We start from the raw sequence: 16,796 nt of genomic DNA on the forward strand, positions 1-16,796 counted from the left end.
GGAGAGACTGACTGAGGGTTAAACTGGGTCTTGTTCTGATGGGTGGAGCCATGCTCTGTAAATCTTTAATCCAATTTTCTGTTGTTGGGTGGGGCTCTGTTCCCTCCCTGTTGTTTGACCTTAGGCCAAACTATGGTGGAGGTGATGAAGATAAAGTCACCTCCTCTAAAGGGCAGGCCCTGCTGCACTCAGTGCCCCAACCCTGCAGCACGCCACCGTCGACCCACGCTTAGTAACTGGGAAAACGTGTGTCCAGCAGTTGGAATTCAAACGCGGTTCCTTCCAGGAGCAATTTCTATCACCTCAGAGCTAGACTGTGAGGCTCTGATGGTGTCCACGTGCTGCTTTGAACCATTCTTGTCCTTGGCAGGGCTGGCTTTCTCCTTAGGACAGTAGACAGTCATTCCCCAGGTGTGTTCTGAAGGGTACCAGGGAAACCATGGCAGCTGGTTTCCTCTCCCCCCCTTATTCTTTGTTACATCAACTGCATGGTCAGTGAATCATTAAGATTTTCCTGTTCAGGGAAACTTCTTTTCAAAGGCAAAGACTCTTTGTAGGATTAACATGTCCCAGACTGTAACATTTACTGTAGATGAGTTTATCAAGTCCCTTTCCTCTGAGAATCCGAAGGGCTCAATTTGTAAACCTTGTGCCGAAGGAGGAAAACAAAGCCATGAAAACCTTGGTATAGGAGATGCCAAGGATAAGTTTGTCTTCTTCATAATTTTTTACTAATGGTCTGGGTCACCAGCATAGTCTTTATTTTTTTTCAGCATAGTCTTTAAAGCGGATGCATGTTTGCAGGGAGCTTGCAAAATAATCTATTGAGATATGGGAGATGATAATAGAACTACTTTTATACTTATGTTTATTTTTTTAAATGAAGGTTTACCAATATTTAAACGTGGACTTCTCGGGCTATTGTCCATGGGGTGACAACGTGTCTGACATGACTGAATACACACACACACACACACACACACACGCACACACACACACACACACACGGACTCACGCAGTCTTCATGCAGTTAATTTGCCAGAAGACCAGGAGTCCTATGTTACTCAAGGCAGCCAAAAGGGAACAGAGAGCCGGATGCTCGGAAGAGGCTAACAGTGGCGCTTCACTCCTTCAGGCCTGTGTTATGTGTCACAGTTTACTGTGCCCTGGATTCACTGGGATGATCTCATCCAGTTTTAGTTAACACAACTCCTACTTGTTAGACTGGGGGCTTTAACCATCCCTGCAAAGGAACTCTAAGAAACAAAAACAAAATGGCACTATGTAAAAATAACAATATCCTCAGATCTTTCCAAAAATTGACTCTCCTAATTTGAAGTTAAGATTACTTGAAAGTGAAAGTGAAAGTCACTCAGTCACTGCTGACTCTTTGTGACCCCATGGGCCATACAGAATTCTCTAGTCCAGATCACTGGGATGGGTAGCCTTTCCCTTCTCCAGGGGATCTTTCCCAACCCAGGGATTGAACCCCGGTCTCCCACATTGCAGGTGGATTCTTTACCAGCTGAGCCACAAAGGAAGCCCTAAGATAACTTGAGATAGGGTTTATGATTACTGGAGGTAGGATTTATGTTTACTTTTATTAATGATCCTCAAGTTGTGTGTATGTTGTCCTTAATGATCATATGATGCTCTCTGTGTTGATCAGCAACTCACTGAAAAGCAATCAGAACAGGAAGACAAACCTGTTAGGACTAGAGAAAGGAACTGAAACGTGAATGTCATGATTTACCAAGTGTAGTCAGTGATATACATCTTCCTTGTGGATCTGTGGATCCTTCTCAGCTATTGCAACCATTAAAATCACCTATCAAAAACATGGAGAAAATGCTTAAGCCTTTGAAATACCATGTTATCATTAAGATTCAATATAGGACAAACAAAAAAATCTGTAGCATATTTGGTTAAGTTGCTGTCTTCAAATTATTACTGGGAAAAAAAGTGTCTGCAACATTAATAAATAACTAAGTTTTTCAGTAACACTTTATTTACTGTGTTGATTTACCCTTTTGGAACCCAGGGCTCTTTGTGTGCAGCTTAGAGCAAGGTTCTTTATGAAGAGGAAGGAAGTCACCTCTGGTCGTTCAGAGTCAGTTTTGAATTAAGGCTGTACCCCTGTGCTGGAGACAGAGGCAGGACTACCAGGGAGGCAGCACCTAGGCATTCAGTGAGCAGGTGTGTGGTCATTGAGGACTGGGATCACGGCTGACTGCTCAGCTGCATGGGTTCTGGAGCCAGGAGCGCAGTAAAAGGCTGGCAATTCTGTGCTCATTTGCATGTGGTTTACATGTGTGACCATTTAGGTGCTAACTTTTTCTATAAGTACTGTAAAATCAACATTTCTGCAACTTTATGCAGCCATAGCCACTGGCCTAGAAAGCTGAGAGCAAAATGGGCAAGCAAAGAGGAGATGCAGGCAAGGGGCCAGTGAAGGTCCTTTGGTGCTCAGAGCAAAGAGCAGGGTGGAACACCTACTTCTCTTAGTACCCAGATCATCACCTAGCTAAAATAATTACTTGGAATATATTTTTCCTTCATCTTGTCTTATCCACTAAGGTTTTCAATTTTAATGTCTTTTACAAGGTATATAGTATATCACACAGAAATACATGTTCATAATTGATCAGAAGGTAAATATAAACACATTAAAGATGAATGCTTAAATTTTTTGACACCTGGAGCCAAAATCAAAAAAAGTTTATAGACCTCTGATTTACAGGACAGAAATGATAACAGATTTTATTCTCTTTGTATTCATTTATTTCATTTAACAAATATTGATGGAATGCCTATTGATTACTGTTTGCCAGGTGCTGTTCAAGATGCTTGGGCATACCTGAGTAGATAAGATAGGCAAAAACCCTGTCCTTGGGGTTCTCATGTCCTGAGGGATTTGTGTGTGTGCCGTAGCATAGCCTTTCCCTGACCCCAGATCAGATGAGCCCCAAGATACGTTCTTATATTCTTCTAGCACTTGCAACACTATAATCAAGTAATTGTTTATGGAATGATTCAGTTTCCCCTCCCCTCCCTCTAGTAAAAGCTCTTTGAGAGCAGAGACTGTGTCTGTTCTGTTCACCAACAACTCTCCAGTGGTGGCACCATGCCTAGGACTTGGTAGATGCTCAGTAAAGTTTAGTGAATGAATATTTACTTTGCACACACTGTGTACATGTGGGCACATGTATGTGAGTTTGCTCAAAGCTGAGCAAGAAAGGCATGGGGTGTTCTCAAGCAGAAACTGTTGTTGAGGGCAGGACATGTAGTGACAGAACGAAGTGTGCCAGGAGACTTTTTTAGTGTCTGCAAGAAGAGTTTGTTAGGAAGAAGCTCGGGTGACTGGAGGTGTTCCTAAAAATCTATCTGGGTGGATGATATGGTCATTGAACTAAAAATAAACCTTGGGGAATGAGGATTAGGATATTAAAAGGGTCAGCCCTACATAAAATTGGTTTATATCTGAAAGAGCTGACACAAAAAAGGTTTAAACCACACACACCAAATTTATAGATATGGTAAAATTATATCCACTCTAGGACTGCATTTTCTCTAGTAGTACTTGAAAGTGAAAGTGAAATTGCTCGGTCGTGTCTGATTCTTTGCGACCCCATGGACTGTAGCATACCAGGCTTCTCCGTCCATGGGATTTTCCAGACAAGTGTACTGGAGTGGGTTGCCATTTCCTTCTCCAACTGTGATGATAACTGTAATGATTTGTGTGATTATTTGTTTATCGTATCTCCTCCCTTTATGGCACAGTGTCTGCTGTTCTTTCCTCTGTTCCCAGATAGGACAGAGTCTAGAACAAGGATTGGCAAACTTGTGGCCAGTTTCCTATTTTTGTACAGCTCACGAGTTAATGGTTTTTGCATTTTTATATGGTTGAAAAAACAGTGTTTCATGACACACTAAAATTATATGAAATTTAAATTTTAGTGTCCATAAATAACATTTTATTGGCACAAAGCCACAGTCATTGATTTACATATTGTGTGGGCTGCTTTTGTGCTACAGTGGTAAAGTTGAGTGGTTTTGACAGAGGCACATGGTTCACAAAGCTTCAAATATTTACTACCTAGCCCTTTGAGAAAATGTTTGTTGACCCTTGATGTAGAATTTGGAAGATAGCTCATAACATTTGATAAATGAATGAATAAGCTAAATCAGTACCTACTATGTGTCAGATAGTTTTATAGTTTATCTTGTTTAATACACTTTAAATAAGAGGAAAGTGCCTTTGTTTAACAAATAAGGAAACTCAGGCTTAGGGGAATTAAGTGGTCTGCTCATCCAGAGAAAGCAGAGTCAAGAACTGAACCCAGGTCTAACTCCAAATTCCATGCCCCTTTTCACATTTGACTATACTACACTTCTCTAATATCTAGGCATTTTTAATCTGTGATTTGAATGTACCCTTCCACCCCTGTAGAAAGATGAGGACTTTCACTGTGTTCTCATTGTTGCTGAAATAGTACCTTTAAAGGCAGCCCCCACCTCCGCGTGCCCGATCTTTGTCCTGGCACAAGCATAGAGTATGCACTCATGGAGTTCTTTAAGGGATTCTCCTAGTAAAAGAACCAGCAAAGCAAACAAATAAAGCCTATTCACAATCATACAATCCCGAGACAGTTTTGAGGAAGAAGGAGCTCAGGCTCTGCTGAAGGTCCTGCAGAGGGGTTCTCGGCTCATTCCCAGACATGGTGCTTCTTGTGCACATGCCAAGACAGCCCCTTCTGAAATTACTAGTGCTTGCCTTTTGGTCTGTTTATCAAGACCTTCTCAGTTTCACTCTTTGGCAATGAAATTATCTCATTTCTGGATTTGAGTATGGACATTTATGCATATGCTGAAGGAATTTGCAGTTTATTTATCAAGACATTTAAAAATCTCACTTGTTTAAGTTAGGATAGTGCATTCTCTTACCTTAGAAAATGACTTAAGCCAAACTTTAGCCTATCAGATTCAATTATCATCATTCTTTGAAGGCTCAGAATTTATCATCCCCTCAGGAAACCTAATGTAACATTTTAAGATAGAAAAAAATAGAAAAGGGGTAAAGTTCACCAAATGGAGACACAGGTCCTTTAATAAGGTTCTGCTTACTACTTATAAAAATACAATAAAGGAAATTAAGGAAGGCCTTAAGATGGACTTGGTCTATGGACTGTAGCTTGTTTTTGTAAATAAAATTTCACCAGAGTATGGTCACATCTGTTTGCCTGTTGCCAATGACTGCTTTCATGCTAGAGTGGCAAAGACATTATGGTCCACAAAGCCTAGAACATTGACTATATGTGCCTGTAAGAAAACTTCTGCAGGTCTCTGGAACTAGGGATATAAGAAAAATTAGAAGGGGACTTCCTTAGTGGTCCAGTGGTTAAGAATCTGCCTTCCCATGCAATGGACCTGGGTTCAGTCCCTGGTTGGGGAACTAAGATCCCACATGCTCCACAGGGCAACTATTCCCGTGTGCCACAACTAGAGATCCGGCATGCTACAACAGCAACAAAAAGATTCCACATGCCGCAGCAAAAGAGTCTGTGCCACAACTAAGACTCAATGTGGTCAAATAAATAAATGTTAAAAAAGAAAAGAAAACTTAGAAGAACTAGGATCATTTATGCTGGGAAAGATTGAAGGCAGGAGGAGAAGGGGATGACAGAGGATGAGATGGTTGGATGGCCTCACCTACTCAGTGGACATGGGTTTGAGTGGACTCCGACAGTTGGTGATGGACAGGGAGGCCTGGTGTGCTGAGGTTCGTGGGGTTGCAAAGAGTCGGACACGACTGAGCGACTGAACTGAACTGACTGAGGATCATTTAATATGGAAAGATAAATCTGAAGACAATAAATTGGTTCATATTTTTGAGAGGATATTATATAAAAGATGACCATTGTTTCTTTATTTTCTGAAAGGATAACTCCAATAGAAACTGATTTATCCTGTAGCATAAGGGAGAATTTTGGGGTTCTGGAGTTAAAACTTAACATGGCTTATATGGCAGAACTTACACATTGGTGGTTATATGTGTGGTCAGAAGCTACCAGGCTCCTCCGTCCACGGGATTTTCCAGGCAAGAATACTGGAGTGGGTTGCCATTTCCTTCTCTAGTAACATGCAAAGGATAAACCTGAATAGAAACACATTTGCTGACTCTGAAACTCAGAATACTAGGTAAAAAGTCTTTCCCTCTTCCTTTAACTGGTCATGATTTCCATAAGGAATATTTGGTTTTCATATCCCTTATTCTGCTAATTCTTTATTTAACTGCTCAGAAATCTTAAAAAGTAGATGAACCTGAGTTTTCCTTTAAAAAGTCCTTCTGAGTCCTTATCTTCTCCTAGGAAAACAGTGCTTTTTGTATATTGTTCTGATGTAAGGACTAATCATTGTTGACATACATTAGGTGTCAGTAAGCATTATTACTGTTCCCTCCTGCCATGGAACCTGTGTGTGTCTGGCCAGGAACCTCAGAGACAGCCTCTTCTGCAGTCCACCTTGCACTCAGCATATTTGCTAGCTGCCCAGCTCTGAGTTCAAGCTGTCTTCCTATCTCCTGCATAGTCTTAAAGGAAGCAGGGCCTTTGAAGCACAACACAACCAACTGTAAACATCCAGAAAACTGCCAGATGTGCTTTGGTGGATTTCTGTGTCCCCCACCTCCTGCCTTGCCCTTGAGCGTTCCAGGCTGCGTCAGATTTAATCCCACACAGGAGACAGATTCTTTCTCTCAGTGGGAACCCACATTGGCCATGTGGATGCTAATTTGCTCCCCTCTGATGGAGCTGGAGAGCAGAGAATGGCACCTCTTTTTTTCCAGTTTTTAAAGAACCAGGAGTAGTGATAATATTGCTGGGAAAGGGGCAGCTCACTGAGATGCCATCCTTGGGACCAGCTAGGTACCCCCCTTCGTTGTCTCAGTGTCACCCCAGACGCTGTTAGACACTGGTCTGCCTGGTGATAAACTGTCTCTTATGTACTGGATACAACATTTACAGTTGCTAAAAGAATGCCATTGCTTGCAGAGTTCTTGTGACAATCATGTACTCAAAAGCCACAGAGATCATGAAAAAAAAAAGAGTCATTCTAGGAGTAAAAATTGTGAAAAAACCACCCAACTGTAAAATAATGAGCATGCGAGACAAACAAAAAAAAGGGGGGAGGGGGCTACGTGCTCAGAGTCCCACATAGGTTATTTTTATAGTCATTTGTTTAAAATGTTTTAATAATTAAAACTCTTTCTTAAGGAATTGATTTTTTCAATGATTGGTCCAAAGGCTTTGCCAATCTTTATCACTTCTAAAAATATTAAAAGGATGTTGGTTCAGGAAAATCAAGAAAAGTTTGTTACATAGTCCATCTTTCCATTGTGGTTAAATGGTTATATGTCCTCTTGTGGATGCAGCTAAAGACAGTCCTGAACCAGACCTGTACCTTCGTCACTCTTTGACTTCTTGGCTGTGATTCTGGCCCATAACAGTTAGGTTTGAATTAAGATCCTGACTGGTGGAAGATAAACAAATAGAATCTCTTTTCCTCAAGGGACATTATGAATAAAGCTCATTACTTATGTTTACTCAGTAATAGTAATAGAGATTTCTAGTGACAGAAAAAAAGTTTTTCTTTTTTCCCTTCCATTACTTTTCCCTGTAGGCTAAATAGAGATATGGATCTCATTTCCTAAGCCCAGTATTCTATTTGGGTTTGCTTTCAATAAAATATCTATGAAGTGTCTTCAGCATGATCACTATTTAATGAGATTTAGTTGTAAAGCTTAATTCATATCAGATTTTCTAAATGAGAGATCACTGTCAACTTATTGTTAATTGAATTCAATAAAATCAAGGTTTCTATAATTAATGTGAACCACTTAATCTTTTAGCTCCTTGAATAAATGTGATTTTCTAAATACAGGTATCTTCTCATTTAATGAAACAGCAACGTTGTGAAGAAAATAAATGTACATGTGACTCCTTTTTCTGTTAACTCTTAATATCAAATTAAATATACCCAAATCCTCTTTAAAACGTAACAAAAGAAAAGTAATAAAATATTAGCAAACACACTCAAAATGTTAATAGTAATCCGATGGCATCACCAACTTAATGGACATGAGTTTGAGTAAACTCCGGGAGTTGGTGATGGACAGGGAGGCCTGGCATGCTGCAGTCCATGGGGTCGCAAAGTCGGACATGACTGAGCAAATGAACTGATCTGAATCCAATGACATCTAGAACATCAGTCTAAATTGAATATATAACAGTTAAAAAGTGGCATTCTCCAGTACAAAGAGCAGTTATTTCAGGGTCAGTAGATATGGGTCATTGGCCTGCCTCTGCCTCTGACTATCTGGGGATATTGGGTAAACCACCAGTCTTTTGGAGCCTTCTTGTTAGGATCAGCAAGGTGAGTGTTGTGCCAGATGGATTGATTGAAGTTCCTTTCATTATGATTCTGTACACTGTGATGCTGTGTGTTCTGTGATTCTGTACACTGTAACATAGTAGCAGAAACTATTGTTACCTTAAAACTTTTTTTTGAGAATTAAAAATATTCAAAAAAGTAGACTAAAAGGTATAAATAACACCTGTGGACCCATCAGTCAACCCCAGTAATCATCACTCCATGACCAACCATGCCCCTTTCACATCTACATCCTCTGACACGCCTCCTGTGTAATTGTAAGGCCAGTTCCAGGCATCAGCCTCTCTTTATCAACGTAATCCCTCTGCCATCTGTTCTGTTAGCTCTGAGGTCTTAGATATTGTATTTTGTCTTTGCTACTGCTAAGTCAATTCAGTCGTGTCCAACTCTGTGCGACTCCATCCCTGGGATTCTCCAGGCAAGAACACTGGAGTGGGTTGCCATTTCCTTCTCCAATGCATAAAATTGAAAAGTGAAAGTGAAGTCGCTCAGTCATGTCTGACTCTTCACAACCCCATGAACTACAGCCTACCAGGCTCCTCCATCCATGGGATTTTCCAGGCAAGAGTACTGGAGTGGGGTGCCATTGCCTTCTCTGTTTGTCTTTAATGAATCTCAAATAGTCTTGCTTTTTTTTTTCCTTTTTAGTTTTTCATTGAAATTGTAAGATACAGATTCATAGGCAGTAGTAAATAATCAGAAAGTTCCCATGTAGCCTTAACTCAGTTTACCCCAGTGGCAACATCTTGCAAAATTGTAGTATAATATCACACCCAGGGTATCAGCATCAATACAATCCGTTGATTTATTCAGATTGTCCTGTTTGACTTATGCTGATCTCTGTGTGTGTGGGTGGGTGTGTATGGAGGTGTGGTGTGTATGTTTGGTTGTATACAACTTTATCATGCATGTAGGTTCACCTATCCATCACCATAATTGATACAGAGCAATTCCATCATCACAGGGTCTCCTCATTCCTTTTGTAAACATAGCCACCTCCTTCTGTCCACTCCCCTCAAGACTAATCTGTTTTTTGTTCTTCATTTCTAAAATTTTGTCATTTCAAAAATGTTATATAAATGGAATCATACAATCTGTAGTCTTTTTGATTGGCTTTTATCACTTCATAATTCCTGAGAGATTCATTCCGGTGGTTGTGTGTATCAACAACTTGTTCTTTTCATTGCCGAGCCGTGTAGGATAATGTGCCACAATTTGTTTAACTACGACCTGCTGAGGGACATCTGAACTGTCTCAAGTTTTTGGCTATTCTGAATAGAACTACTATGAATATTCGTGTGCATGTTTTTCATTTCTCTGGGATGAATGCCCAAGAGTGTAATTGGTGGATTGTATGGTAATTAGACGTTTAGTTTTAGAAGAAACTGCCATATGGTTTTCCAGAGAGGCTGTACCATTTTATATACTCCAAGCAGCAATGTATGAATGATCTAGTTTCTCTGCGTCTTCACCAACATTTGAAGATGTCACTGCTTATTATTTTATCTATTTTAATAGATGTGTAGTGATACCTCACTATAGTTTTATTTTGTATTTCCCTGATGGATAATGATATTGAGCATCTTTTTGTATGCCTGTTTGCCATTTGTGTATCATCTTTGGTGATCTTCTGCATTTTTAGCCCTCCATTTACTTCTTTTCCGACTTTAGTGTCAAGGTAAGCTTGCTGGTGAATCACCTATGATGTTTGTTATAATATACTTATGTAGGAGGGAACAGAACTGCTACAGATGCAGAATTGCTTACCAGGGTTTTCAGTTTTGGGTTAGAGTCTCGAGGAATACAAAGATGAATAAGATAAGAACCTTGGTCTTAAAGTTTTAAAACCGTCTGGCACGTTGGGAGAGGGAAATAGAAAGTATGTAGAAGTCCGAGATTTCCAAGTTGCATGATTTCACGAGATGATATTTGCATGGGCATCATAAAAGTGACGACGAATGACGGAAAGATCCTAGCAGAAACAGGCCAATTCAGTTCGTTTCATATGAGTTAAGGATGCAGAAACGTCTATGCCTATAGATGGCTGCCCAGAGCAAGGTGCTGGGTGACAGCAGCTCTCCCAATTAGAAGACAGACACTCCAGCCTTCAAATCCCACAGACTTTCAGCTGCCAGTGGGAATAGTGGCTGGAGTGAAACTTCTAATAGGCTCTTTAAGAAGCTTTTTCTACCCCCTCTTTCTTATTCCTTCAGCCTCCAAACTGTTCCAGAGAATCTGAATCTATGTCTAATTAATCACCAGCTGCAAGCACCTGGTGTCAACCCCAACACATACCTGAGTGCTTAATTTGAGTTTGGGTAAAGGACAGTCTGGTAAACAAGACTGGGAGATGACTGTGGCTCAGACCATGAACTCCTTATTGCCAAATTCAGACTTAAATTGAAGAAAGTAGGGAAAACCACTAGATCATTCAGGTATGACCTAAATCAGATTCCTTAAGATTATATAGTGCAAGTGAGAGATAGATTCAAGGGATTAGATTTGATAGACAGAGTGCCTGAAGAACTATGGATAGAGGTTCGTGACATTGTATAGGAGGCAGGGATCAAGACCATCCTCACGAAAAAGAAATGTAAAAAGGCAAAATGGTTGTCTGAGGAGGCCTTACAAATAGCTGTGAAAAGAAGTGAAAGGTAAAGGAGAAAAGGAAAGATATTCCCATTTGAATGCAGAGTTCCAAAGAATAGCAAGGAGAGATAAGTAGCCTTCCTCAGTGATCAGTACAAAGAAATAGTGGAAAACAATAGAATGGGAAAGACTAGAGATCTCTTCAAGAAAATCAGAGATACCAAGGGAACATTTCATGCAAAGATGGGCACAATAAAGGACACAAATGGTATAGACCTAACAGAAGCAGAAGATATTAAGAAGAGGTGGCAAGAATACACAGAAGAACTGCACAAAAAAGATCTTCACGACCCAGATAATCACAATGTTGTGATCACTCACCTAGAGCCAGACATCCTGGAATGTGAAGTCAAGTGGACCTTAGGAAGCATCGCTACGAACAAAGCTATTGGAGGTGATGGAATTCCAGTTGAGCTATTTCAAATCCTGAAAGATGATGCGGTGAAAGTGCTGCACTCAATATGCCAGCAAATTTGGAAAACTCAGCAGCGGCCACAGGACGGGAAAAGGTCAGTTTTCATTCCAATCCCAAAGAAAGGCAATGCCAAAGAATGCTCAAACTACCGCACAATTGCACTCATCTCTCACAGTTAGCAAAGTAATGCTCAAAATTATCCAAGCCAGGCTTCAACAGTTCATGAACTGTGAAGTTCCAGATGTTCAAGCTGGATTTAGAAAAGGCAGAGGAACCAGAGATTAAGTTGCCAACACTGAATCATCGAAAAAGCAAGAGAGTTCCAGAAAAACATCTACTTCAGCTTTCCATTGACTATGCCAAAGCTTTTGACTGTGTTGATCACAATAAACTATGGACCATTTTTAAAGAGATGGGAATACCAGATCACCTGACCTGCCTCTTGAGAAATTGTATGCAGGTCAGGAAGCAACAGTTAGAACTGGACATGGAACAACAGACTGGTTCCAAATAGGAAAAGGAGTATGTCAAGGCTGTATGTTGTCACCCTGCTTATTTAACTTATATACAGAGTACATCATGAGAAATGTTGGGTTGGATGAAGCACAAGCTGGAATCAGGATTGCCAGGAGAATTATCAGTAACCTCAGATTTGCAGATACCACCAACTTTATGGCAGAAAGCGAAGAACTAAAGAACCTCTTGATGAAAGTGAAAGAGGAGAGTGAAAAAGTTTGCTTAAAACTCAGCATTCAGAAAACTAAGATCATGGCATCCAGTCTCATCACTTTATGGCAAATAGATGGGGAAGCAATGGAAACAGTGACAGACTTTATTTTTTTGGGCTCCAAAATCACTGCAGATGGTGACTACAGGCATGAAATTAAAAGATGCTTGCTCCTTGGAAGATAAGTGATGATCAACCTAGACAGCATATTGAAAAGCAGAGATATTACTTTATCAACAAAGGTCTGTCTAGTCGAAGCTATGGTTTTTCCAGTAGTTGTATATGGATATGAGAGTTGGACTATAAAGAAAGCTGAGCGCCGAAGAATTGAGGCTTTTGAACTGTGGTGTTGGAGAAGACTCTTGAGAGTCCCTTGGACTGCAAGGAGATCCAAGCAGTCCATCCTAAAGGAAATCAGTCCTGAATATTCATTGAAAGGACTGATGCTGAAGCTGAAACTCCAATATTTTGGCTACCTGATGCGAAGAATTGACCTATTTGAAAAGACCCTGATGCCGGGAAAGATTGACGGCAGGAGGAGAAGGGGACGACAGAGGATGAGATGGTTGGATGGCATCACCGACTCAATGGACATGAATTTGAGTAAACTTCGAGAATTTGTGATGGACAGGGAGGCCTAGTGTGCTGCAGTCCATGGGGTCACAGAGTTAGATGTGACTGAACTGAGCTGAAATAAAAGGACAGTCTTTCCAGGAATTTTATCCTCCCTAGCAAGACTGAGTCTCGGTCAATCTATAGCTGCAAGTTTTGTGCAGAAGTCATTAATGACCCAACTCAGTATTTACTTACAAACTGGACAGTGATGGTCTAAGAAGAGAAATAGCTCAATGGAGAAGAATAGAGAATAAAGACACACATACACAAAAATCTAATTTATGGTAAAAGGGTATTAAAATCAATGGGAGGAAGATGGGTTATTAGAAATCATCTGGGAAAAATTCTTCACACCATACACAAAAACGAAATTTGGATGGATTAGTGATCTAAGCACGTCAATTTAAAAAACACACGTGTATGGGAGAGAGAGAGAGAGACATAATCAGTGTGTAGAATAAACAAGTTTAACATTTGTATAATTTTTAAGGATGAAATGGGACAATGCACGAGTCTGTCTAATGAAGATAGATTACTTGGAAGCTGCAAATAGAAAATGTACAGCTTTGACTACATGAAAGTAAATTATAATACATACAAGGAACAAAGTTAAAAGAAAACAGTGAAAATGTTTTATACACACATGTATCAGACATATTTGCACACTTGTGTATTTCTGTAGCGCAGGGATGTATATATTTCCAGTAATAAGTTATTTCTAATATACAAAGAGTTTATATAATTCAGTAAGAACAGTGGAACTCAAATACCTGAAAAATATGAAAGGATTAAGAACAGGTACATCACAGAAGAGTACAAATTACTCATAAATACATGAGTAGATGTTCACTTTCATTAGTAATCAAGAAACTAGAAACTAAAACAAAAAACTGATATTTAAAAATTCATCAAATAAGCAAAAACCAAAAACAAATAATCTGCAGTATTTATAGGAATTGGGAAAGGACATTCTTTTACATTTTTGCTGGGAATATAGATTGATACATCCTTTTTCTGAGGACAAGTTGACAGTATCTTTTGAAATTTAAGATGTATACACCCTCTCATACATTAATGTTACCTTTAGGAATCTGCACCGTAGAAAAATAGAGGTGTATAAAAATATATGTGCTAAGATATTCACTGCAGCATTAGTTGTAGTAGCAGAAAATTATAATTGATCTGAAATATCTAGCAGTATGGAAATGTTTAAAACAAAACAAAACTATGGTCATATAATGCAATATAAAAGCAGCAGCAAAATCTACAGCACTGACGTGGCAGCACGTGGATGTATGTTCATGAGTGAATAAATCAAATCAAGGAGCATGTATATATACCATGATTTAATTGGGGATGCAAAGGTGGGGTATAGGTGGATGTAGTATGTGTATATATGTGTTTGCACATCAAAAAATAAAAACAGTCTGGAAAAATACACAATGACCTTCTGAAAATAGTTACAAATCTGAGATACTAAAGTGCTGGGATGAGGGGAATTTCAATTTTTTGTTAATGTACTTGTGCAATGTTTGCAGTTATTTTTAACTGCAATGGTTTTATAATGTTAAGAAAGAATAAAAAAGAAAGAAAAGAAATTATAAATGCTAAACAACTCAATCTTTGAGCAAAAGGAATGAGTTTTGGCTGAAAGAATTGCTTTAAAAGATATATTTATCTTTGCCTAATGAAATTTAAATAAACAAACAGAAAAACCTCTTGCTACTGTATTAATTTTCTGTATCTAGAATGTTTATTTCAGTGGTTTCTTTTCAGTTATTTAATTCATTGTGTTTAATTGATAGTGTTTACTAGAGTTTAGTGAAAAACTATTTTGTAAATATCTTCAGTTGTGATTTATCTAGTGTAATATCTCCCCCAGTGAATTGACTGTGAGTAGGGAATTAGTAAAGCAAAGAGATCTGGAGAGTAGTCTGTGGCTTTACTTATCTCCACAGGATACCTTATTTCATATTGATAAAGTTTGAAATCTTTCCTGTTGCTCTTTTCAATTGTTCATTGTTGTTACCATTTTAATGAAAGGTAGAAATGAGTCAAACCAACCTGCTTCTTCCCTTCTACTAAAAATTAATGTCAAAGAAAATTCTTCAGGCCACTAAATAAGTGAATGTGGATAGAATCAGATTCTGACTCAACATGTCCAATTAATTGCTTCCAAACGTTAAGATACATTCTCAACAAACTCTACACATAATAAAAAAAAAAAATCAACTTGTAGAGAATGATTAGGTGAGAAGTGAACTAGCTAGAACCATCTTTGCTTACAAAAACCCTGTTTATGTTGACATTGATATTTGCCATCTACTCTATTAAAAAATCAAGATTTATTATAGAAATGTACCAAAGATGGCACAATAATAAAGAAAACAGATTCATCTCAGGTTTTGAAATATACCTAACAAACTCAACCTCTTGCAAAATAACTTTTTTATTCAAAATGGAACTGGGAATTGTTCAGCACACAATGAATCATCTTTTGGCAAGTACAATAGAATCTTTAGGGACATTTCACAGTCTCTTGCTCAGTTGTTAGCGTGTTTTTAGCTCTCACAGGTAGGGAAGAAGGTAGCTTGTATAGCCATCATCTTGTTGCTAAAATTGTACAGTAAAGATTTTTCAGAGTTGCTGTTGCAATAGATCTTTTCACGTTTTTCCCCCGCTTCCTGTTTCTTTACCCAGAGCTGCTTTGTCTCTCAAAAACAATCTGGAATTACTTAATGCTAATGTTTTCTGGTTTTACTATTTACCCAGGACTCAAATGTTAAACATTAATGTGGGAAACTCCCTTTTCCTTACCCCATAGTCCTATATTTATTTAACTGTTATTTTGCACGAAGAAAACCTCATCTTTCTCTCTGTGTGTGTTAATGTGCTTCTTTTTATTGACAGCCACGTTCTGTTTTTGTATTTGCTTTTTTTCAGGAGGCTTTAGATCCCCCACTGGATGATTTTGAGGTAACCGAGACCACCGTGGCTGCCGAAGTGATTAAATATGAGTATCATGTCTTATATTCCTGCAGCTACCAAGTGCCTGTGCTTTACTTTAGGGCAAGCTTTTTAGGTAAGACCATGTTGGAAGCTAAATGTAAATTCATAACATTTACATATAAGGCAGAAAGCAGATTTGGAAAATTATTCTTGAGAGAAAAAAAAAAGTTAAAAATAAGAAAACTGTGGGTGAGGTAAGGTTTTACCAGTAAATTTTCTCATGCTTTAGAAAGAGTATCAAGACTTCAGAGTGAATGATATCATCCCAGCCTTAAGTCTGATCTGCAGATTCTTGGCCTCCTGCCCAGCGTTGACTAAGCCCCCTGGCCCTTTTTCTTTTCTTTACTTTAAACAAGTAGGAACAACTTAAAGCTACAATGTTTATTTACTTCTAACTTTACAGTGAAAATTTCTTTCAATCTCAAGTGATCCCATTAACTCAAAAGTCCCCATGCCTCCTTCCCCAACACTAATTATTATTTCAGGAACTGTTTATCAATCCATTTAGGCTATGTTTAAAAATAGCACTAACATTTCCTTCAGCCATCTATACATCTCCAGTGCCTCAGCTTCCTGCAGTGTTACTCAACTCATCCCCCTTGCCAAGAAGGTGGAACACCCTGTCTCCTCTGAGGCCTTGGCTAATAAAGCTTATTTAATCAGCGGCCACATGAAGTCCTCACCCTGCAGCACAGCCAGGGCTCCCCGCTTTGCGTCCTCTGACTAAACCGGGTCAGCATTTTGAGGGCTCTCCACCCTGGGCTCAGAAGCCAAGAGGAACCACCTCCCCAGCCCACCCCTACCCCATTTCTCGTTTTCTCTCTGGACTTATCAGCAGCATTTTGCATTTTGAACAGCCTTCTAACCTTTTCTGGATAGCTAAGACATCTGAATTTAGCCAGTGATATTTTATTTTTAATTAAAAAGTAGCTT

The 16,796-nt window shown here is 39.1% G+C and overlaps 1 protein-coding gene across 3 annotated transcripts in view; it reads left to right on the forward strand.

Annotated features, from left to right (window-relative positions):
• The window catches only part of ATG10 (autophagy related 10), a 254,085-nt gene that overhangs the window by 151,083 nt on the left and 86,206 nt on the right, over positions 1 to 16,796 (forward strand). For all 3 annotated transcript variants that reach the window (XM_061151949.1, XM_061151950.1, XM_061151951.1), the window contains exon 4: positions 15,798 to 15,936. In XM_061151949.1, the coding sequence (XP_061007932.1) occupies positions 15,798 to 15,936 (139 nt within the window). The remainder of the gene's footprint in view (positions 1 to 15,797; positions 15,937 to 16,796) is intronic.

Source organism: Dama dama, chromosome 9 (genome assembly GCF_033118175.1).
Source record: "Dama dama isolate Ldn47 chromosome 9, ASM3311817v1, whole genome shotgun sequence".
Classification (NCBI taxonomy): Eukaryota; Metazoa; Chordata; class Mammalia; order Artiodactyla; family Cervidae; genus Dama; species Dama dama.